This window comes from Scyliorhinus canicula, chromosome 6, assembly GCF_902713615.1.
Source record: "Scyliorhinus canicula chromosome 6, sScyCan1.1, whole genome shotgun sequence".
Lineage (NCBI taxonomy): Eukaryota > Metazoa > Chordata > Chondrichthyes > Carcharhiniformes > Scyliorhinidae > Scyliorhinus > Scyliorhinus canicula.
Genome location: NC_052151.1, coordinates 12654333 through 12677803, shown reverse-complemented (window position 1 = coordinate 12677803; position 23471 = coordinate 12654333). Strand labels below are relative to the sequence as shown.

The 23471-nt window shown below is 50.0% G+C and overlaps 1 protein-coding gene across 2 annotated transcripts; it reads right to left on the bottom strand.

Annotated features, from left to right (window-relative positions):
• Nucleotides 1-1635: 1635 nt before the first annotated feature.
• On the bottom strand, nucleotides 1636-15521 carry LOC119966991 (toll-like receptor 5). 2 transcript variants are annotated; one of them, XM_038798967.1, is made up of 2 exons: nucleotides 15296-15521; nucleotides 1636-3743 (listed from the first exon to the last, which is right to left on the bottom strand). In XM_038798967.1, exon 2 carries the CDS (start codon nucleotides 3731-3733, stop codon nucleotides 1787-1789), a length of 1947 nt encoding a protein of 648 aa, XP_038654895.1. In that variant the 5' UTR covers nucleotides 3734-3743; nucleotides 15296-15521; the 3' UTR covers nucleotides 1636-1786. The 2 variants fall into 2 exon arrangements, 1 of the variants encoding a protein (XP_038654895.1); XR_005460891.1 differs by lacking the exon at nucleotides 1636-3743 and adding an exon at nucleotides 9708-10088.
• Between the last annotated feature and the right edge of the window lie 7950 nt (nucleotides 15522-23471).

Here is a 23471-nt window from a genome sequence, read left to right as displayed (position 1 = left end):
CAGAAACCCCCATCAGAGCCTCCCATCAGAAACCCCCATCAGAAACCCCCCTCAGCGACTCCCATCAGAAACCCCCATCAGAGACCCCCATCAGAGACCCCATCAGAGACCCCCATCAGAGCCTCCTATCAGAAACCCCCATCAGAGCCTCCCATCAGAAACCCCCATCAGACTCCATCGGAGACCCCCATCATAGACCCCCTCAGAAACCCCCATCAGAGCCTCCCATCAGAAACCCCCATCAGAAACCCCCCTCAGAGCCTCCCATCAGAAACCCCCCTCAGAGCCTCCCATCAGAAACCCCCCTCAGAGCCTCCCATCAGAAACCCCCATCAGAAACCCCCCTCAGAGCCTCCCATCAGAAACCCCCATCAGAGACCCCCATCAGAGACTCCCATCAGAGACCCTGCTCAGAGCCTCCCATCAGAAACCCCCAACAGAGACCCCCATCAGAGACTCCCATTAGAGACTCCCTGATAACCCGGCGAAGGATTCTGCTTCAGTGGAAGGGTGCAAGGCCCCCAAGTGTGGAATCCTGGATTAACGACATGGCAGGGTTTATTAAATTGGAGAGGGTGAAATTTGCCTTAAGGGGATCTGTGCAAGGGTTCTTCAGGCGGTGGCAGCCGTTCCTAGACTTCCTGGCGGAGCGTTAGGAGATGGTCAGCAGCAGCAGCAACCCTGGGGGGGGTATGTTCGTGTTTGGTTGGGGATTTACTGGTTAACGTTTATTTATTTATTTATGTACTTTTGTTCTTGTTGTTTTATTATCTGTGTAAAGGGGCGAGGGAGGGTTATATTTTTCCTTTCTGTTATTTATAAAATGTGAAAAGTTTGAATAAAAATTATTTTTTAAAAAAAGAAGAGACCCCAATGCAGCCAGGAAAACTGTGGGAGGGGCTGGGCCTTTAAATCTTTTAGATGTGTCCTCTAAGGCCTCAGAGCCTCCCATCAGAGACCCCTATCAGAGACTCCCATCAGAGACTCCCATCAGGGACTCCCATTAGGGACTCCCATTAGGGACTCCCATCAGAGACCCATTAGGGACTCCCATCAGAGACTCCCATTAGGGACTCCCGTCAGAGACCCCCATCAGAGACCCCAATCAGAGACCCTCATCAGAAAACCCATCAGAAACCCCCATCAGAGACTCCCATCAGAGACTCCCATCAGAGACTCCCATTAGAGACTCCCATTAGAGACTCCCATCAGAGACTCCCATCAGAGACTCCCATTAGGGACTCCCATCAGAGACTCCCATCAGAGACTCCCATTAAGGACTCCCATCAGAGACCCCCATCAGAGACTCCCATCAGAGACTCCCATTAGGGACTCCCATCAGAGACAATGGAATGGGATTGGCGCCTGGTGCTGATCCTGCCTTCTGGCTGACACTCCATTCTCCACCTGATCGGGAAGCTCTCTACCGGAGCAAGCAACGGAGAATCCCCCCACCCTAATAAATGTCATGATGTGGAGATGTCACCGCCGTTGGACTGGGGTGAGCCTTACAGCACCAGGTTAAAGTCCAACAGGTTTGTTTCGAATCACTAGCTTTTGGGGCGCATACACCCGATGAAGGAGTTGCTCTCTGAAAGCTAGTGATTCGAAACAAACCTGTTGGACTTTAACCTGGTGCTGTAAGACTTTTTACTGTGTCTAATAAATGTGTGACAGCTTTGTAGAAAGAAAGCAGCTTAAGGGAAAAGTATGGAAAAACGCAGCCCACATTTGTCTCAACTTTATGAGGTTCTTCAGTTGACCCATTTCTGTGTTCATCTTGAATTCAGTTCTTATTTGTCAAAGAGCAATCTTTTTCCTCACACCCATCAATATTCAGATAAAGAAGAGGTGTCCCTTGAAACTCTTCAGGAAACGCACAATATACCTCCGTTAACGGTTTCACCAAATCCACCTCAGTGCCATTTATCCATTCGATAAAGTCCCTGAGACGACAATCACAGATGTATTGGTTTTGCCTCAGGTCGAGATGCCTCACAAAACTGAAGACCTCCGGGTTGGGTGACATGAGGCGGTTTTTAGACAGGTCGAGAGTTTCAAGAGTGCTGGGAAACAAGCCAAGGCTGAGCTGGGACAAGGAGTTAGATGACAAGTTGAGTCTCTTTAGAGAATCCAAACCTTTGAAAACATCCTGTGGTAGCTCAGTGAGATAGTTATGATGAAGGAGAAGGACAGTTAGGTTAGTCAGATTATGGAACACCTCCAGGCACTCATTCCTTGTCCACATCAACTGGAGGAAGTTGCTTGAGAGGTCAAGATGTAATAACTGGTTGTCTTTTGGAATGGTGTCAGAATGAGCAGGAGTGCACCTCGCCATACGGTTCTCCCTCAACAAAAGATGCTCCACAGCAGGGAGCTGCATGATCTCATAGAAAACGTTGAGGTTGTTCAGGGCGTTGTTTGAGAAATCGAGAAAACTGGAAACTGCCTTAAGGCCAAAAACTGTCGTGAGTCGGTTGTGACTCACCATAAACTTAGCCAATCGTGGAAGGGGATGCAACCCAGGAATGACGGAGAGAGAATTATCTCGAAGATTCAGTGTCTTCAGTTGATTCAGTCCATGAAATGCGTTGTGCTGAATGGCCCCAATATGGTTGTGGTGCAGATCAATGTATGAGACGTCCCTCAGACCATCAAAGGTTGATGTGTAGATCTCCCCCAAAAGATTGAAAGAAAGATTTAACTGTTGAAGGGACTCAAGGCCAAAGAATGCATTCTTTTCAATCTGATTGATCTTGTTCAAAGATAATGTTAGAATCTTCAAGGAAGACAAGTGTGAAAACACATTTGTTGCAAGAGTGAAGAGGTACCCATGGGTCATGTCCAGAATCATCACAGAACTGTCACGGAGACCAGAAAATGTCTGATTGTTTGGATCATCTATATTGTTAAAACCAAATGATCTCCCAAAGGACATAAATTGCATCTTTATTTGGATAATAAGTGTTCCTCTTACAGCTAAAAACATCTTCTCCAGCTGTCGGGTGCTGAGGCCAGTTAGTGAAATGTCCAAGGTGTTAAGCATTATGCCCTGGAAAGGATTGCCACATTTCTCCCAGTCAAACCTTTCATTGTTGTACAAATACCTGTTTGAGGAGATATCAAATGTTTGGAAATACCTCAGTCGAACATTGCCCAGATCCCCCTCACAAATCTGGTGAATCCGATTTGCTTTAAAACGGACATTTACCAGTGAGTGTAGGTTGCGGAATGTTGCATCTGGTCTGATGTGTTCGATCTTGTTTCCTTCAAGAATGAGGGTGTGCATAGAGACTAAATCTTTAAAATATCCTTGTTGCAGAATGGAGTCATCGAGACCATTATAGTCCAGGTACAAGACCTGCAGCTTTCTGAGCCCAGAAAATGCCTCCACGTCCAGCTCCAGTTCTTTGTTTCCTCCCAGGTCCAGGGAGGTCAGATTGGGTAGATTTCTAAACGCTCTTGCCCCGACTCGCAGCGACTTGCTTTGCTGTATCCCCAGCCTCAACTCCTGCAACCTCTCGAGAAAAGGAAATGATGCATCTGTGACGAGCCGGATATAGTTGGAATTTAGGTTAAGCTTGACAATATTGCTTGGAACTCTTGGGATTGCAGTAAGATAGCTGGAGTGACAGAAAGCAGCCTGTCCATACACTGGGCATGTAATTCTCTGGCAGTTCATTCTCACCGAGAGGACAGCTCCCAGGAGAAGCAGGAAGTGATGATGGGGCATAGCTACGTCCCTAGAATAGAAAAGATATCCATAGTTAGGTGCTCTTAATGTTTGGATACTGTATTGTCCTTTCTGCTGTCTATGGTTTGTAGAATCTTGCAGGACAGAGGGAGGGTATTAGGCCATTATACCAGTGTTAACTCTATGAAAGAACTATTCAATTAATCCCACTCTACTGCTCCTTGCTCATAGCTCTGCAAATTCTTCTTTTTCAAATACATATTGAATTTTCTTTTGAAAGTTACAGTAGAATTTGTTTGCAGCTCCTTTGCGAGGGATGACAATAATCTTTATTACTGTCACAAGTAGGCTTACATTAACACTGCAATGAAGTTACTGCGAAAAGCCCCTAGTCGCCACATTCCGGCGCCTGTTCGGGTGCACTGAGGGAGAATTCAGAATGTCCAATTCACCAAACAAGCACGTCTTTCGGGAAACCGGAGCACCCGGAGGAAACCCACACAGACACGGGGAGAATGTGCAGACTCCGCGCAGACAGAGACCCATGTCGGGAATCGAACCTGGGACCCTGGCCCTGTGAAGCAACAGTGCTAACCACTGTGCTATCGTGCCGCCCTCATGCAACTTCACATCATAACAACTTGCTGCATGAAAAACTTACCTTGCCCAACTCCTTCCCAAAGCTTTTTTGGCATTACCGTAAATCTGTGCCATTCGGAACCAATCCTCCTGCCAGCTCCTTATTCAAATCTTTCTGATTTTGAATACTTGTGATGGTAGTAGTTGGGTGCTAAGTAGTAGTTTAATTTTCGGCAACCGTAAATTAAACAAAACTGGATTCAAATCCTGCCGACTACGCCAATTGTGGTATCTTAGGATTTGAATCCAGTTTTGTTTAATTTACGGTTGCCGGTTGTTGGTGAGACATTGCTGAAACTCAGTAGAAATTCAAGTTAAAAACTTGTCAGGTGCAAATAAGAATTGTTTTATTGAAGTTCATTGGTTACAACTTGAAAATGATTTAAAAGGTAGTTTGTAGACAATTTGATTTTCTTCAAAGAATCACAGGAATTATCTTCTGAGACAATAGCCTGAACACAACTTTAAAAGTCAAAGGCTGAAGTCAAAGTATGAAAATGAAATAGGAATACAGAACTCTTTTCTAATTCTCTTCCTTTACTCTCTCTCTCTCTCTCTTTCTGTCTTGTTCTCTTTGTCTCTTTCCTGTCTCTTTCTCTCTGTGTCTTTCTGTCTGTCTTTCTGACTTTCTTTCTTTCTTCTTTCTTCTTGTCTTCTTGTCTTTCTTGTCTAAAATGGTGGCCAAATTATCCATGGATATACTCTTTGATATCTGTCTTAAGCGATCCGATCACACCCCAATATAATCCTAATTGGTTTAAGCTATATTCAAAACACATTTGATTTGATAACAAGCCATCCATCCTCCCAATGCAACGCCACTTCCAATTGTTGCTTATCTGCAACAATTAAGACATTATGTCATCTCATCATACTATAATTTAAACTGTTTTTTTGACACAGTTCTAAAATGTTTTGGCTTGTATACGTTATGGAATGTGGTTCAGGCTGTTATCACAAGTGGCTTTTGAATCAGAACAATGGAACCTTTGATTATACCACCTTAAAACCCATGGGATTTCGCTGCTGCCCTTGAAAGAATGTGATGTTTTTATCAGTGGTTCTGTTTTTCCCAAACACATGTCTGAGTTTGGAAGTTGTATATTTCTTTCATTTTAAAACTGGGATTTAATATACAGCCCCTTAACTCAAACTTTATCTTCTCTAACTGCAGGAAGTGATACAGGTCACCCAACCATGCTGCTACCCCCGGTGGCGATACCGACCGCCACTCCGCTAAAATTCGCTGCCGTGCAATCAGAGAGGCGAAGGCCAAGACATCGGCCTTGCTCCTCTCCATGAGCTCCGGCTTCTCTGAGACCCCAAATATCACCAAAGGGTCCAGGTCCACTCGCTCCTCCACTATCCTGGCTAAGACCGCGAACACTCCCACCCAGAATCTTCCCAATTTATCGCAACCCCAAAACATGAGTGCGTTATTCACACACTTATCTGCTACCCCCTGAAAGAACCCACTCGTTCTCGCCCGCGTCATATGCACCCTGTGCATCACCTTAAACTGTATCAGGCTCATCCTTGCACAAGAGGTCCCGTTTACCCTTCACAGTGCCTCACTCCATACTCCACGATAGACCTCCATTCCCAACTCCACTTCCCATTTCTCCTTGATCTTCAGCACCTCCCTGCTCCCCCAGCCACTTGTACACATCCCCAATTCTTCCCTCCCCTTCCACATTCGGAAGCAGCAGTCGCTCCAGCAGCGTGTATCCCAGCAACCGAGGGAACCCCCTCCAGATCTTTTGCGCAAAGTTCTAACCTGCAGATACTTGAACTCACTCCTCCTCGACAGCTCTACCCTCTCCCTTAGCTCCTCCTGACTGGCGAACCCTTCCTCCAAATACAGATCCTTCACCTTGACCAGCCCCACTTCCCTCCACCTCCTGTCTACACTACCCCCCCCCCCCCCCCCCCCCCCCCCCCCCCCGGCTCAAACTCATGATTCTCACACAGCGGCATTAGCACCAACATCCCTTCCGCCCTAAAATGCCTCCTCAGCTGATTCCATATCTTCACTGTGGACTACACCACTGGGCTCCCTGAATACCTACCTGGAGCCATTGGCAAAGCTGCCATCACAAGAGCCCTCAAACTAGACCCTTTACAAGATTCCTCGTTCATCCTAACCCACTTTACCCCTTATCCTTCGCCGCACCTTATCTACATTCATCGCCCAATAATAATGAAACAAGTTCGGCAACGCCAACCCCCCTGCCTTTGAGCAGGGTCCTCCCCACTGATGGCACCTTCCCCATCCATACAAAGTCCGAGATGATCGTGTCCACTTTCCGAAAAAAAGGCCTTCAGTATAATGATCGGGAGAGCCTGAAAGATAAACAAGAACCTCGGCAGAATATTCATATTCACCACTTGGACCTTCCCTGCCAGTGTTAAGTGCCGTGTATCCCACCTCTGAAGATCCTCCCTGGCCTCTTCCACCAGCTTCGTTAAGTTCCACTTATGGAGCCCTGTCATCTCATTCTTCGAAACGCCAATGAGTGAGGCCCAACTTACTCAACCTCTCCTCATAAGAAACTCCCTCCATACCTGGGATCAACCTTCTCTGGACTGTGTCCAATGCTGGTACATGTTTCCTCCTTAGATAACGGGCCCAAACCTGTTCACAGTGCTCAGGATATCCTATGCACATGCACCTTCCAGTCCCATATCCATTCACAAATATTTCAGAAATAAAAGACTTGCATTTATAAAGTGACTTCGACAACCTCCAGATCAAACGATGAAATACTTTTCAAATGTAGACACGGTTGTAGTGTAGGAAAGGTGACAGCCAGTTGATATCATAGAATTTACAGTGCGGAAGGAAGCCATTCGACCCATTGAGTCTGCACCGGTCCCTGGAAAGAGCACCCCACTTAAACCCACACCTCCACGCTATCTCCATCACCCGAGCACCCCACTTAAACCCACACCTCCACGCTATCCCCATCACCCGAGCACCCCACTTAAACCCACACCTCCACGCTATCCCCATCACCCAGTGACCCGACCTAACCTTTTGGACACTAAGGTGTTATTTATCATGGTCAATCCAGCTAACCTGCACATCTTTGGACTGTGGGAGGAAACCGGAGCACCCGGAGAAAACCCACGCACACATGGGGAGAACATGCAGACTCCACACAGACAGTCACCTGAGGCCGGAATCAAACCCGGGTCCCTGAAGCTGTGAGGCAGCAGTGCTAACCACTGTTGCACCGTGCCACCCAAAAATAAACCCAAAAGGAAAGGGCATCATCTTGCTGCTCAAAGGTAACTTCACCATGGGCTGCACGGTGGCACAGTGGTTAGCATTGCTGCCTACGGCGCTGAGGACCTGGGTTCGAATCCCAGCCCTGGGTCCGAATCCCGGCCCTGGGTCACTGTCCGTGTGGAGTTTGCACATTCTCCCCGTGTTTGCGTGGGTTTCACCCCCACAACCCAAAAAAGATGTGCTTGTTAGGTGGATTGGTCACGCTAAATTGCCCCTTAATTGGAAAAAGAAATTGGGTACTCTAAATTTATTTTTAAAAAAGGTAACTTCACCGTGGGGATGGGACCTGAACCTGGGCCTAAGGGGCGGTCAGTCCATCTCCTTAACCACTCGGCCACCCCCATCCCATTATGAAAACCAGGTCACTTATTTCAAATGCTTTCTCTGCCCTTGATGAGTCACGGTTCATTTTTTGGACAGCTTGCCTGGACTCCACCCTGCCCAGCAAATTCAGGAAAATCAGCCTCAAGTCGGTTCGGCAAATGAAAGCCCATCAGCAACTCTGCCAAGGCACCCCCCGTTGTGGAATATGGGATAATCCTTTACGACAACAAAAAACCTGAAATCTTGGTGTCCAAGGAAGTTGCCGACTGTTTTCTCATTCTGGCTTTGAAGGTCTGCACAGCGCGTTCTGCCAACCCTTTTCAAGCGCATGCCAGCGTTTGCAAATCTTGATAGTACTTCTTCCAAGTTGGCTGAGTGTTCCTCTTCTTTGGAACCAGTAATCAGGACATCAACGAAATAATCTGCAACTTTGCGCTGTCCCTGCGACAGATTTTCCATTGCGCACTGATGATATCCTGAATGGTAACCAAGTATATTCACATATACCTTTGCGCATGTTGATGGTAACGTACTCTGGGGGTGCCTCATCTAACTCCAGTTGTAAGTAAGTATGGTTCATGTCCAACTTGGTGAACGCCAAAACCCAGCGAGTATACTGTACAGGTCCTCAATCTTAGGTATGGGATCCCGGTCCAATTTGGCCACTCGATTGTGTGTTAGTTTGTAATTCCCGCAGATTCAGACCGTCTTGTCCAGCTTGAGGACAGGTACGATGGATGTGGCCCACTCTGCGAACTGTACGCGTCTTTTTTTTATATTATTTTTATTTTTAAATTTTCATTAATAACAAACATGGCGCCAATATCAAACCGCCCATAAACCAGCTCATACATAGTACATAACCATGATAACAACATATAATTTTTTTAAAACAAAAGAAACCCACAACTGATTTTATAACAACAAAGGATACAAGAGCGATAATACAAGACCAGAGATGTACTTCTGAGGCTGTATAAGGCTCTGGTCAGACCCCATTTGGAGTATTGTGAGCAGTTTTGGGCCCTGTATCTAAGGAAGGATGTGCTGGCCTTGGAAAGGGTCCAGAGGAGGTTCACAAGAATGGTCCATGGAATGAAGAACTTGTCGTATGAGGAACGTTTGAGGACTCTGGGTCTGTACCCGTTGGAGTTTATAAGGATGAGAGGGGATCTTATTGAAACGTACAAGATACTGCGAGGCCTGGATAGAGTGGACGTGGAGAGGATGTTTCCACTTGTAGGAAAAACCAGAACCAGAGGACACCATCTCAGATTAAAGGGACGATCCTTTAAAACAGAGATGAGGAGGAATTTCTTCAGCCAGAGGGTGGTGAATCTGTGGAACTCCTTCCCGCAGAAGGCTGTGGAGGCCAAATCACTGAGTGTCTTTAAGACAGAGATAGATAGGTTCTTGATGAATAAGGGGATCAGGGGTTATGGGGAGAAGGCAGGAGAATGGGAATGAGAAACAGTCATGATTGAATGGCAGGGGCAGCACGGTGGTGCACTGGTTAGCACGGGTGCCTCACGGCGCCGAGGTCCCTCGTACAATACGGGCTCTGGGTCACTTCCGTGTGGAGTTTGCACATTCTCCCCATGTTTGCATGGGTTTCGCCTCCACAACCCAAAGATGTGCAGGGGCCACACTAAATTGCCCCTTAATTGGAAAAAATGAATTGGGTACTCTAAATTTATTTTTTTAAATGATTGAATGGTGGAGCAGACTCGATGGACCGAATGGCCTAACTCTGCTCCTATGTCTTATGGTCTGATGGTCTAAAAATCACCTACCCCAACAATAATACTAACCGCCACCCCGTCATTAACAGCTGATGGTGACTCTTTAAAGGAGCAAATTAATGACTGCCACCTCAGGTACAATTTCTCCACTGATCCCCTAATGGTGTACTTGACCTTTTCCAGATTTAAAAATTCCATGAGGTCATCCAATCAGGCGGAGGCACTAGGCGGAGCAGAAGATCTCCATCCCAGCAGAACTCCCCTCCGGGCTATCAACGAGGTAATGGCGAGAACATCTGTCTTCACCCCGGTTCACAGCCCCGTTGAGTCTGACACCCTGAAAATGGCCACCAACGGACAAGGCTCCTGATCAATGTTGAGCATCGCTGACATGGTGCTGAAAAAGGAGACCCAAAAGATTATCATTCTTGGACACAAGCAGAACATGTGGGTGTGGTTAATGGGCCTACGGCAGCACCACTCACACTTGTCCTCCACTCCCAAGAAGAACCCACTCATCCTCGCCTTAGTTAGGTGAGCCCTATGTACCACCTCGAGCTGAATGAGGTTGTACCGTGGGCAGGAGGTGGTGGAATTCATCCTACAAAGATGCTCATTCCACACATCCTCATCCAGAATGGGCCCCAGCTCCTCCTCCCACTTCACCCTTGTCTGATCCAGCGAGATAACTTCCATTCACATGACCTGTCCACAAATATTTCAAATAGCACCCCACAGAGACCACACCAACAATGGGATTATCCCCACCAGGGAGGGTTGCAGGGTTAAGGGAAATGTTGGCAAACCTTCTGGATAAAATCACATCATTGATAATATTGGAACAAGTGTGTCCCTGACAGTTGTAATTTTGCCGAGAACTCCTCCCAACTGGAAAAATGTCCCTCCATGAACAGATTTCCAAAACACTCCAAAGCCTTTCCTTCCCATAATGTAAACATCACATCCAAACCCAACGGCACAAACCAATAGTTACAGCACATGGGGGCCAGCAATGTAATGCTGCCGAAAATGCCTCCATATCAGAGGAAGCAGTGGCCTCGTGCTATTGTCGCTGGACTAGTAATCCAGAGTCATGCGCTAGGGACCCGGGTTCAAATCCCACCAAGGCCAGATTTGAAATTTGAATTCAATAAGAAAATCTGGAATTAAAATGATTGTCAATTATAAAAACCCATCTGGTTCACTAATGTCTGTTATCTGCCATCCTTACCTGGTCTGGCCTACATGTGACTCCAGACCAACAACAATGTGGTTGATTCTTAAATGCTCCCAGGGATGGGCAATAAATACTCAGCCAGTGACGCCCATGAACCATGAACAAATTTTTAAAATGTAGAGATTATGACCAGGTTCAAGGAATACCTCACTGGGGAGAACGGGAGCAAAGCCATAATCAATCTGCAAATCCTTATACTTATACACTTATCCTTATACAAATCCTTATCCTTACCCTTATACAAACTCACCCTCACCCCACACCTGACATGGCGTCTGACCAGCACCTTCACAACAATGGCTGCTCAATATTAAAGGAGAAAATTCTTACCAAATTCTTGGTAACTTACCCACCCAAATAAATGACTTGTGTGGTGAATTGTATACCTAGTAATTCACACTGTGTTGTATTATATGTATTGTGTCCTCGTGGGCTCTGTATACGAGCCGTTGCGCGGCTCTGCCCTAGGGGGAGACGAGGAGTTTGTACTGGGCTCCACCCATGGCTCCACCCATGGCTCCTCCCACTAACCGGAAGTATAAAGCACTGCAGTCGTAAGCCTGCTCTCAGTTCATCTCATCGCAGGCAGGCTCAGTTGTAAGACTATTAAAACCACTGTTCACTTCCAATCACGTGTCTTGTGAATTGATGGTCACATCAACTTGTTCACCTTGGAAAAAAGCCTCAGTAAGGAGAAGTGGGAGGCGTTGGGACAGAATATTCATCTTATTGGTCTGAACTCTGCCTGCCAAGGACAGTGGAAGGTTATCTCACTTCTGTAAACCGGAACTCACCCAAGTCACCAGACTTACGTAGATTTATTAAATTTAGAGGGTGCGATTCTCCCAGCCCCGCGCCGGGCCGGAGAATCGCTGCAAACGCACCATGCCGCCATGATGCCGGTGCGCGATTCTCTGAGGTGCGGAGTAGCGGTGCCATTTGTGCCGGCATGTTCGGCGCTCCGCTGGTCGCGGGCCTCTGTACGAGGCCGGGCCGCCGATTTTCCGGCCCAGATGGGCCGAGTGGGAAAAACAGAGTCTCGCCTGCGCCGTCCACACCTGGTCGCTGCCGGCGGGAACTCTGCACAAAGGGTCGGGGGGCGGCTTGTGGTGGGGGGGGGGGGGGGGGGGCTCCGTTCCTGGGTGGGGCCTCCGGTGGGGTCTGGCCTGTGATCGGGACCTACCGATCGGTGGCCCGACCTCTCCCCCCCCCCCCCCCCCCCCCCCCGGGCCTACTTTTTTGTGCGTCCGGCCCCAGAACCCCTGCGCCATGTTGTGTTGGGGCTGGTGCGTTCCATAAAGCCACTGCGCATGTGCGGGTTGGCGCCTCGCCACTGCGCATGTGCGGGTTGGCGCCTCACCACTGCGCATGTGCGGGTTGGCGCCGCCCCCAGTGCAGCTGATGCATATCTAGATCGGGGATGGAAGCCAGCAGATTCTTAATAAACACCACATCATCCCAATTAGGGGCATAGATATTCCCCAGAACTACGCCCCTGCCTGTCAGAGGCCCACTAACCACCATGTACCTACCATCAGGATCCACAACAGTTCTGTTGACTGATCCTGTTTAGTGATCATAATTGCCGCAGTGACTCTTCCATCAGAGCCTGAGTGAAATGTATGTTCCCCCTCCCCACCCCCTCTGTAGTCTGGTCTGATCTCTTACCCGCAACTGAGTCTCCTGCAAAAACATTAGCATTGAGATTCCTCAGGTGAGCAAAAACTCTCGACCTCTTCCTGGGCCACCCTATCTCTTACGTTCCAGACAACCAACCAAATTGGGGTGTCTCCCCACCCACCCGGGGGTCTCCCCACCCACCCTGCCCTCCCTAAACCACAATTCACACTGCCTGCATTTACATACATGACAGTTTCTTACAAAATAAATTTAGAGTAGCCAATTATTAATTTTTTTCCCAATTAAGGGGCAATTTAGCGTGGCCAATCCACCGAGCCTGCACATCTTTGGGTTGTGGGGGTGAAACCCACGCAGTCATGGGGAGGATGTGCAAACTCCACACGGACAGTGACCCAGAGCCGGGATTGAACCTGGGTCCTCAGTGCCGTAAGCAGCAGTGCTAACCACTGAGCCGCCGTGCTGCCCTACATACATAATAGTATAGCCATAGATTTAAGAATAGTAACTTTTTTCCAAATCCTTTCTGTAGAAAAATAGTCCAAAAAAATCTGACCTGACATTTCACAATATACTTCCACTTTAGCTGAATGTGTGTTCCTCCCCTGTCCCACTATATATCTCCCTGTCTTTAAAAGGCCCATTATCATGTGCCTCTCTGCTTTTACTTACCTCCCGGAACCATACCCCATCCCCTAGTGTCTTATCCCTTGAACCCCTCACTCTGCCATCCATGTGAACTTCTAATACCTCAAAAAAGGCAAATTTAAACACATCAAGGGCAGCACGGTGGCACATTGGTATCACTGCAGTCTCACGGTGCCATGGTCCCAGGTTCGATCCCGGCTCTGGGTCACTGTCCGTGCGGAGTTTGCACATTCTCCCCGTGTCTGCGTGGGTTTCGCCCCCACAACCCAAAGATGTGCAGGCTAGGTGAATTGGCCACGCTAAATTGCCTCTTAATTGGAAAAAATTAAATAGGTACTCTAAATTTATTTTTAAAAATTTAAACACATCAAATTAGGACAGAAAGATTATGAAATTAGGAAAAAAAGAATTACCTTCCATCTGAAATGAGAAGCAGATGACTTCTCATTTAACCTTAATGAGTCTATACCCACTACTCTCTAGCTCTGAGAAACCTGCTCACCCTTCAGCTCTAATTACAACACTCGCAAAACAACCCCCTCCCTCCCGAGAGGCTCCCAACCATCGACCCCTTTAACTGGGGGGCAGATAATAAATTCACAGACCCCCAATTCATTCTCTGCAGACATGGGTTAAAATCCTCCCCACAGTGTCTGGTGAAATTTAAATTCAATTAATTAAAAAATCTGCAATTGAAGCTAGTTTCAATAATGGTAATGGTGACCACAAGCTATCGGCGAGTGTCACTGATGTTCTTTAGGGAAGGAAATCTTCCATTCTTATCTGGTCTGGCTAATATGTGACTCCGGATCCATAGCAAAATGTTTAACTCCCCTGTGAACTGGCGCAGCAGGCTACTCAGTTCAAGCACAATTCGGGATGGGCTATAAATGCTGGTGCTTATCAGTGATGGCACAGTGGTTAGCACTGCTGCCTCATATCGCCAGGGACCTGGTTCAATTCTGGCCTTGTGTGGCTGTGTGTGGAGTTTGCGCTTTCCCCCCTGTGACTGCGTGGGTTTCCTCCGGGTGCTCCGGTTTCCTCCCACAGTCCAAAGATGTGCAGGTTAGGTGGATTGGACACGATAAATTGCCCTTTCGTATTCAGGGATGCTCAGATTAGGCTGTGGGGTGGTAGCACGGTGGCGCAATGGGTTAGTCCTCCAGCCTCACGGCGCCGAGGTCCCGGGTTAGATCCCGGCTCTGGGTCACTGTCCGTGTGGAGTTTGCACATTCTCCCCGTGTTTGAGTGGGTAAATTGCCCCTTAATTATGGGCAGCACGGTAGCATGGTGGTTAGCATAAATGCTTCACAGCTCCAGGGTCCCAGGTTCGATTCCCGGCTGGGTCACTGTCTGTGTGGAGTCTGCACGTTCTCCCCGTGTCTGCGTGGGTTTCCTCCGGGTGCTCCGGTTTCCTCCCACAGTCCAAAGATGTGCGGGTTAGGTGGATTGGCCATGCTAAATTGCCCGTAGTGTCCTAAAAAGTAAGGTTAAGGCGGGGTTGTTGGGTTACGGGTATAGGGTGGATACGTGGGTTTGAGTAGGGTGATCATTGGCCGATCATTGATCGAGGGCCGAAGGGCCTGTTCTGTGCTGTACTGTTCTATGTTTAATTGGAAAAAATGAATTGGGTTCTCTAAAAAATTTTTTTAAAGGTCAGGCTATGGGGTTACAGCAATAGGGGGGGGAGTGGGCATGAGTAGAGTGCCCATTCAAAGGGTGGGTGCAGATTCAATGGGCTGAATGGCTGCCTTCTGCACTGTACAGATTCTATTCTATTTTTTTTAATTTAGAGTGCCCAATTCATTTTTTTCCAATTAAGGGGCAATTTAGTGTGGCCAATCCACCTAGCCTGCACATCTTTGGGTTGTGGGGGAGAAACCCACGCAGACACGGGGAGAATGTGCAAACTCCCACACGGACAGTGGCCCAGAGCCGGGGTCGAGCCTCAGCGCCGTGAGGCAGCAGTGCTAACCACTGCGCCACCGTGCTGCCCTCCAGATTCTATTCTCTGATTCTATTCTATTCTATGTCCACATCTCACAAAAGAATAAAGAAAGAAAAGTCCTTTCTTTTCTTACCTTTCTTTGCTCCTGCCGGCTGTCCCCCTCGTAAGTCTTTCTCCTTCCCAAAGGTTGGTGTTAAGGTTGTAGGAAACCTTATGCAGTATCGATGATAGTAAATCAGTGTGTCACCAACAGTTTCTGGATTCTCCTTTCGACCTCTGCTTTCTCTCCTGTGAGTCTCCTGTTTGAGTTCAGCAATCGCAATACTCAGACTAAAAGACAAATCTGGCAAGGGCCAAACACCATGAGTCACACTGCTCAAGTTTCCAGTTGTTTTGCTCAAAGCTCAACCGTATAAGGAAGGATTCAATTTAGAAAATTTCTCTTTCCGAAATATTTTTTTTAAAATTTAGAGTACCCAATTAATTTTTTCCAATTAAGAGGCAATTTAGCGTGGCCAATCCACCTAGCCTGCACATCTTTGGGTTGTGGGGGCGAAAGCCACGCAAACACGGGGAGAATGTGCTAACTCCTCACGGACAGTGACCCAGAGCCGGGATCGAACCTGGGACCTCGGCGCCGTGAGGCAGCAGTGCTAACCACTGCGCCACCGTGCTGTCCCTTTCCTAAATACTCTTGAAGACAAATCTCCCAGATACGTTCCAGGGAAAACATGGTGGATAATGTATGAAAACAAACACTGTCAAACTTTTGGAAACAGCTATTTGAAGCAATGACCTGTCAGTATCATCACCCTGCTTGTCTTCCAGGTTTCAATGGAAACAAGGGACTCGATTCAACCAAATGGGACCAAAGTTCCATTGTGAGGGGGTTTAGCCGTGTCTTTCCTGGTAGCACAGAGAAACACATGGCTATTCAACACGGCTCACTTTGTATCAGGGCCTCGACAGGGAACACACGACCGAGGCTGCACATAGCCCTTTTTTGAAGCGGGGGGGGGGGGGGGGGGGGGGGGGGGATGGAGCATCACTCAACATGATCGTGCCTGAGAATATTCATCCAATCATACCACCCAGAAAGGGGCCATTCAGCCCACCCTGCCTGTGTTAGATCTTTCAATCATTGAATCCTAGAATCCTTATAGTGCAGATGGAGGCCATTCAACCCATTGAGTCAACACTGACCCTCTGAAGCAGCACACCACCAAGCAGCACTGCCCCCCTGCCCCCTCCGCCCTCCCCTGTAACCGAACTTGCACATCCATGGACACTAAGGGACAATTTGAGTCCAAAGATGTGTAGATGTGCAAACTAAGTGGGCAGCAGGGTAGCACAGTGGTTCGCACTGTTGCTTCACAGCTCCAGGGTCCCAGGTTCGATTCCCCGCTGGGTCACTGTCTGTACGGAGTCTGCACGTTCTCCCCGTGTCTGCGTGGGTTTCCTCCGGGTGCTCCGCTTTCCTCCCACAGTCCAAAGATGTGCCGTTAGGTGAACTGGACATTCTGAATTCTCCCTCTGTGACCCGAACAGGTGCCGGAATGTGGCGACTAGGGGCTTTTCACAGTGACTTCATTGCAGTGTTAATGTAAGCCTACTTGTGACACAAATAAAGATTATTAGGGCAGCACGATGACGCAATGGTCGCACTGCAGTCTCACGGCGCCGAGGTCCCAGGTTCGATCCCGGCTCTGGGTCACTGTCCATGTGGAGTTTGCACATTCTCCCCGTGTTTGCGTGGGTTTTGCCCCCACAACCCAAAGATGTGCAGGGTAGGTGGACTGAACATGCTAAATTGCTCCTTAAATGGAAAAAATGAATTGGGTACTCTAAATTAATTTTTTAAAAGATTATTATTTTGATTGCTGACTCCCATTTACACAATAGTGCAGGGCCATGCTATGAATGTGCAATTAAACTCCAATTTATAGACAAAAGAGGCCATCAGGGTCTGTAATGGGATAATAGGGGCGGCACGGTAGCACAGTGGTTAGCACTGTTGCTTCACAGAGCTAGGATCCCAGATTCGATTCCCGGCTTGGGTTACTGTCTGTGTGGAGTCTGCACGCTCTCCCTGTGTCTGCGTGGGTTTCCTCCGGGTGCTCCGGTTTCCTCCCACAAGTCCCGAAAGACATGCTGTTAGGTGAATTGGACATTCCGAATTCTCCTGCTGTGTTTCTGAACAGGTGCTGGAATGTGGTGACTAGGGGCTTTTCACAGTAACATCATTGAAGTGTTAATGTAAGCCTACTTGTGGGGGCAGCACGGTGGTGCAGTGGTTAGCACTGCAGCCTCACGGCGCCGAGGTCCCAGGTTCGATCCCGGCTCTGGGTCACTGTCCGTGTTGAGTTTGCACATTCTCCACGTGTTTGTAGGGGTTTCGCCCCCACAACCCAAAGATGTGCAGGGTAGGTGGATTGGCCACGCTAAATTGCCCCTTAATTGGAAAGAAATGAATTGGGTACTCTAGATTTTAGAAAACAAAATGGAAGCCTACTTGTGATACTAATGATGAATATTATATGATTATTATTTTAATTTAAGACTTCCGGTTGCGGCTATGACTAGCTAAGCCGCACATTTGGAAGCTCCTGCGACAAAGGTGTTTTTTGGGCCAATTGGAGGGCCCCAACGGTGCTGAAAAGACGAATCCCGGTGGGGGAAGGTCCCCTGAGGAGAACTAGACCGATTTTATGGTCGGTACCCGGAGTGGAGCGGCAAGAAAAACGGCAGCAGCTCCCCAAAAAAAGCGGGGGAAGAAAATCAAAATGGCGGCCGGCGGCGCATCGGAGGAATGGAAGAAATGGGCGGAGGAGCAGCAGGCCGCTCTCCTCCGTTTTTTCACGGAGATGAAAGTGGAGCTCTTAGAGTCCATGAACGCGACGGCCACCAGGTTGGTGGGAGCCCAGGCGATCCAAGAGGCGTCGATTAAAGAGCTGCAACAGGAGATGACCGCGAGGGAGGAGAGGCCACAGTCGTCGGGGCAAAGGTGGAGGTGCACGAGGCACTCCACATGAAGTGGCAGAACCGCTTCGAGGAGCTGGACACTCGGATGAGGAGGAAATATTTGAGGATCCTGTGCCTGGAAGAAGGCCTGGAGGGGTCGGATCTCCCGGGATATGTGGCGGAGATGTTGAGCTCCCTGATGGGGGAAGGGGCCGGTCCGGCGCCCCTGGAATTGGAAGAGGCATACCGGGTCATGGCCAGGAGGCCTAGGGCAAACGAGCCCCCGAGGGCGGTGCTGGTGCGGTTCCAGCAGCTAAGTGATCGAGAGAAAGTCCTGAGGTGGGCAAAAAGGGAGAAAAGCAGCAAGTGGCAGAACTCGACGGTAAGGGTGTACCAGGACTGGAGTGCGGAGGTGGCAAAGCGGCGGGCCCGGTACAACCGGACAAAGGCGGTGCTACACGCGAAAAAGATCAAATTTGGAATGTTGCAACCGGCGCGCTTGTGGGTCACCTACAAGGACCAACATCATTATTTCGAGTCCCCAGAGGAGGCCTGGACCTTTGTACAAGAGGAAAAGTTGGACACGAACTAAAACCTGGGAGCACCGGCGGTCGTAGCCGCCGGGGGACTCTTGATTGAGCGAGTGGCCCTTTTCTTTTTCAGGCCAGGTTGGAACTGGGTAACAGTTTTGTGGATTGTTTGGGGTGTTTTTTCTCGAACGGTTGACTTTTCTGAATATTTTGAAGGTTTCGAGTTGTTGGGTGTTTCTGTATATTTGTACTGTTGAAATCTCTATTGTGGGTCGTTGGCTTCTTATGGGGTGTTTCTTCCCGTTTCCAATTTCCCTTAGTTATTTACCCCTCTTACCCTTTTCCTTTGGGTGCTTGGGGGGGTTTTCTGTTCTTTTTTTCTTTTCGGGTTATGGTTATCTGCGGTTATTTATACTGTTTGATGGAGGGTGATGGTTGGGCACACTGTTAGCTGATAGCTAGTTAATTATTTTGTTATTTAAGTATGTAGTTAAGTATTTATGTATTTAGTTGCCATTGGGTATTTATATCGTTAAGTTGGGGAGACGGGACGGGGGGGAGCGGGTTGATTATGCGGGTCTTTCTCTGGGGTTTTAAGGGGATCTTTCACGGGCGCAGATGGGGTGAACCGGGAGGAGTCGGAATGTGGCAGGAGCAGCCGGGTCAGCGGAGACCAGCTGACTCTCGGGAGTACGATGTTGGGTACATCGCGGCTAGGAGGGGTCCTAGCCAGGGGGGGGGGAGGGGGGGGGGGGCTGGGGGGGGACACCGGGTTGCTGCTGGAAAGACCAGGGACGAGAAGGGGAGAGCCGGGGGGGTGGGGGGGGGGGGGGGGGGGGGGGGCCATCGCTATGGGAAGCGGGTCAGAAAAGGAGGGATGACCCGGGGCGAGCAAGGGACAAGACATGGCTAATCGACAGGGAGTAGGGACGGGTCGCTCTGCGATCCGATTGATCACGTGGAACGTAAGGGGGCTGAATGGGCCGGTCAAAAGATCAAGGGTCTTCTCACACCTGAAGGGACTGAAGGCTGATGTAGCAATGCTGCAGGAGACTCATTTGAGGGTAGCAGATCAGGTGCGCCTGAGAAGGGGGTGGGTGGGACAGGTGTTCCACTCAGGCTTGGATATCAAGAACCGGGGGGGTGGCGATTTTGGTGGGAAAGAGGGTGTCGTTTGTGGCGGCAGAGGTGGTGGCAGACAAGGAGGGCAGGTACGTGATGGTGAGGGGTAGGTTGCAGGGAGAGAATGTGGTACTGGTAAATGTGTATGCCCCGAACTGGGACGACGCGGGTTTTATGAGGCGCCTGCTGGGCCTCATCCCGGGACTGGAGGCAGGGGGCCTGATCATGGGAGGGGACTTTAATACGGTGTTAGACCCTGGGCTGGATAGATCGAGTTCTAGGACGAATAGGAGGCCGGCAGCGGCAGAGGTGTTAAGGGGGTTCATGGAGCAGATGGGAGGGGTAGACCCATGGAGATTTGGTAGGCCTAGGGCGAGGGAGTATTCTTTTTTCTCCCACGTCCACAGAGTGTACTCTAGGATCGATTTTTTCGTATTGAACAGGGGGCTGATACCGAGAGTGCAGGACACGGAGTACTCGGCCATTGCGATATCGGACTATGCACCACATTGGGTGGACGTGGACATGGGGGAGGCGCGGGATCAACGCCCGTTGTGGCGCCTGGATGTAGGGCTGTTGGCGGACGAAGAGGTGTGCAGAAGGGTGAGAACGGGCATTGAGAACTATCTGGGTACGAATGACACAGGTGAGGTGCAGGTGGGGACGGTCTGGGAGGCCTTGAAAGCAGTGATTAGAGGAGAGCTGATCTCCATAAGGGCACACAGAGAGAGGAAGGAGAGGCAGGAAAGGGAGAGGCTGGTGGGGGAGCTCCTAGAAGTAGATAGGAAATATGCGGCGGCACCAGAGGAGGGGCTATTAAGGGAGCGGCGTAGCTTGCAGGCCAGGTTCGACCTACTGACCACTAGGAAGGCGGAAATGCAGTGGAGAAGGGCGCAGGGTGCGGCGTATGAGTACGGGGAAAAGGCGAGCAGGATGCTGGCACACCAGCTTCGTAAGCGAGATGCAGCCAGAGAGATTGGGAGAGTGAGAGAGAGGGGTGGGGACGTAGTGCAGAAGGGGCAAGAGGTGAATAGGGTCTTTAGGGACTTCTATAGGGAATTGTATAGGTCTGAACCGCCGAAGAGGAGAGGGGGAATGAAGAACTTTCTCGACAAATTGGGGTTCCCAAAGGTACAGGAGGAGCTGGTAGAAGGGTTGGGGGCGCCGATAGAGCTGCAGGAGCTAATTAAAGGGATAGGCCAGATGCAGGCGGGGAAGGCGCCGGGGCCGGATGGGTTCCCGGTGGAGTTTTACAGGAAATTTGTGGACTTGGTGGGTCCAGTGCTGGTGCGAGCCTTTAATGAGGCGCGCGAGGGGGGGGTTCTGCCCCCAACAATGTCGCAGGCCCTGATCTCCTTGATTTTGAAGCGGGACAAGGACCCGGTCCAGTGCGGGTCCTACAGGCCCATCTCCCTCCTGAATGTTGACGCCAAGCTGTTAGCAAAGGTCCTGGCAACCAGGATAGAGGACTGTGTGCCAGGGGTAGTCCATGAAGACCAGACGGGGTTCGTGAAGGGACGCCAACTTAACACAAATGTCCGGAGATTGTTAAATGTGATTATGATGCCAGCAGTGGAAGGGGAGGCGGAGATAGTGGTAGCGTTGGACGCGGAGAAGGCATTTGACAGGGTGGAGTGGGAATACTTGTGGGAGACGTTGGAAAGGTTTGGGTTTGGGGAGGGATTTATCAAGTGGGTAAAACTGCTCTATTCAGCTCCGATGGCAAGTGTGGTAACAAACGGGAGGAGGTCAGAATATTTTGGGCTCCATCGAGGTACTAGGCAGGGATGTCCCCTATCCCCCTTACTCTTTGCATTAGCGATTGAGCCGTTGGCGATGGCACTGAGGGGTTCAGGGGGGTGGAGAGGACTGACAAGGGGAGGGGAGGAACATCGGGTCTCGCTCTATGCGGATGATTTGTTGTTGTATGTGGCAGACCCGGAGGGGGGAATGCCGGAGGTAATGGGGATACTAGCGGAGTTCGGGGACTTTTCGGGGTATAAATTAAATCTGGGGAAAAGTGAGGTCTTTGTAATACACCCGGGAGACCAAGGGGAGGGAATTGGGAGGCTCCCCTTCAAAAGAGCAGTTAAAAGTTTTAGGTATTTGGGGGTGCAGGTGGCAAAGAACTGGGGGACCCTCCACAAGTTGAACTTTTCCAGACTGGTGGAACAGATGGAGGAGGAGTTTAAGAGGTGGGACATGGTGCCGCTGTCGCTGGCAGGGAGGGTGCAGTCAGTTAAAATGACGGTCCTCCCGAGGTTCTTGTTTTTGTTCCAGTGTCTGCCCATCTTCCTCCCCAGGGCCTTTTTCAAGAAGGTAACGAGTAGTATCATGGGGTATGTGTGGGCACATGGCACCCCGAGAGTTAGAAGGGTCTTTTTGGAGCGGAGTAGGGATAGTGGAGGGCTGGCGTTACCCAACCTTTCAGGATATTACTGGGCGGCAAATACATCGATGGTACGAAAGTGGATGATGGAAGGGGAGGGGGCAGCCTGGAAGCGCATGGAGAGGGCGTCCTGCGGCAACATAAGCTTAGGGGCACTGGTAACGGCACCATGGCCGCTCCCTCCCACGAGGTATACCACGAGCCCGGTGGTGGCGGCCACCCTCAAGATCTGGGGGCAGTGGAGGCGACACAGGGGGGAAGTGGGAGGTCTGATAGGGGCACCACTAAGAGGGAACCACAGATTTGCGCCGGGGAACACAGGAGGGGGATTCCAGAGCTGGCAGAGGGCGGGTATTAGACAACTGAGGGACTTGTTCATAGAGGGGAGGTTTGCGAGCCTGGGAGAGCTGGAGGAGAAATTTGGGCTCCCCCCGGGGATCACGTTCAGGTACCTCCAAGTGAAGGCATTTGCCAGACGACAGGTAGAGGGGTTCCCCGCGCTCCCCGACAGGGGGGTGAGTGATAGGGTGCTATCAGGGGTCTGGGTCGGGGAGGGGAAGATCTCGGACATCTATAAGATTATGCAGGAGGTGGAGGAGGTACCAGTAGTGGAGCTGAAAGATAAGTGGGAGTTAGAGCTGGGGGAACAGATAGAGGACGGGACATGGGCAGACGCCCTGGAGAGGGTCAACTCGTCGTCGTCATGTGCGAGACTAAGTCTCATTCAATTTAAGGTACTGCATAGAGCCCACATGACGGGGACAAGGATGAGTCGGTTTTTCGGGGGTGAAGACAGGTGTATTAGATGTTCGGGAAGCCCTGCGAATCATGCACATATGTTTTGGGCATGTCCAGCACTGGAGGAGTTCTGTAAGTGGGTGGCAGGGACGGTGTCGAGAGTGGTGGGGTCCAGGGTCAAGCCAGGATGGGGACTTGCGATCTTCGGGGTTGGGGTGGAACCGGGGGTACAGGAGGCGAGGGAGGCTGGAATATTAGCCTTTGCGTCCTTGGTGGCTCGGAGGAGGATCTTGATTCAGTGGAGGGACGAAAGGCCTCCGAGTGTTAACACCTGGTTAAACGACATGGCAAACTTCATCCAATTGGAAAGGATCAAATTTGCCCTGAGAGGGTCGGTGCAGGGGTTTTTCAGGCGATGGCAACCCTTCCTAGACCTCTTGGATCAGAGATAGAAACAGAGGCCGTGACAGCAGCAACCCGGGAGGGGAGGGGAGGGCGGGAGGGAGGGGGGAGGAGGGGGGGGGGAGGGAGGAGGGGGGGGGGGGGGGGGGGGGGGGGGGGGGGGGGGG

What these genes read in the sequence shown, in the direction of transcription:
- LOC119966991 (XM_038798967.1), bottom strand. Translation starts at nt 3,733, where the DNA reads ATGCCCCATCATCACTTCCTGCTTCTCCTGGGAGCTGTCCTCTCGGTG.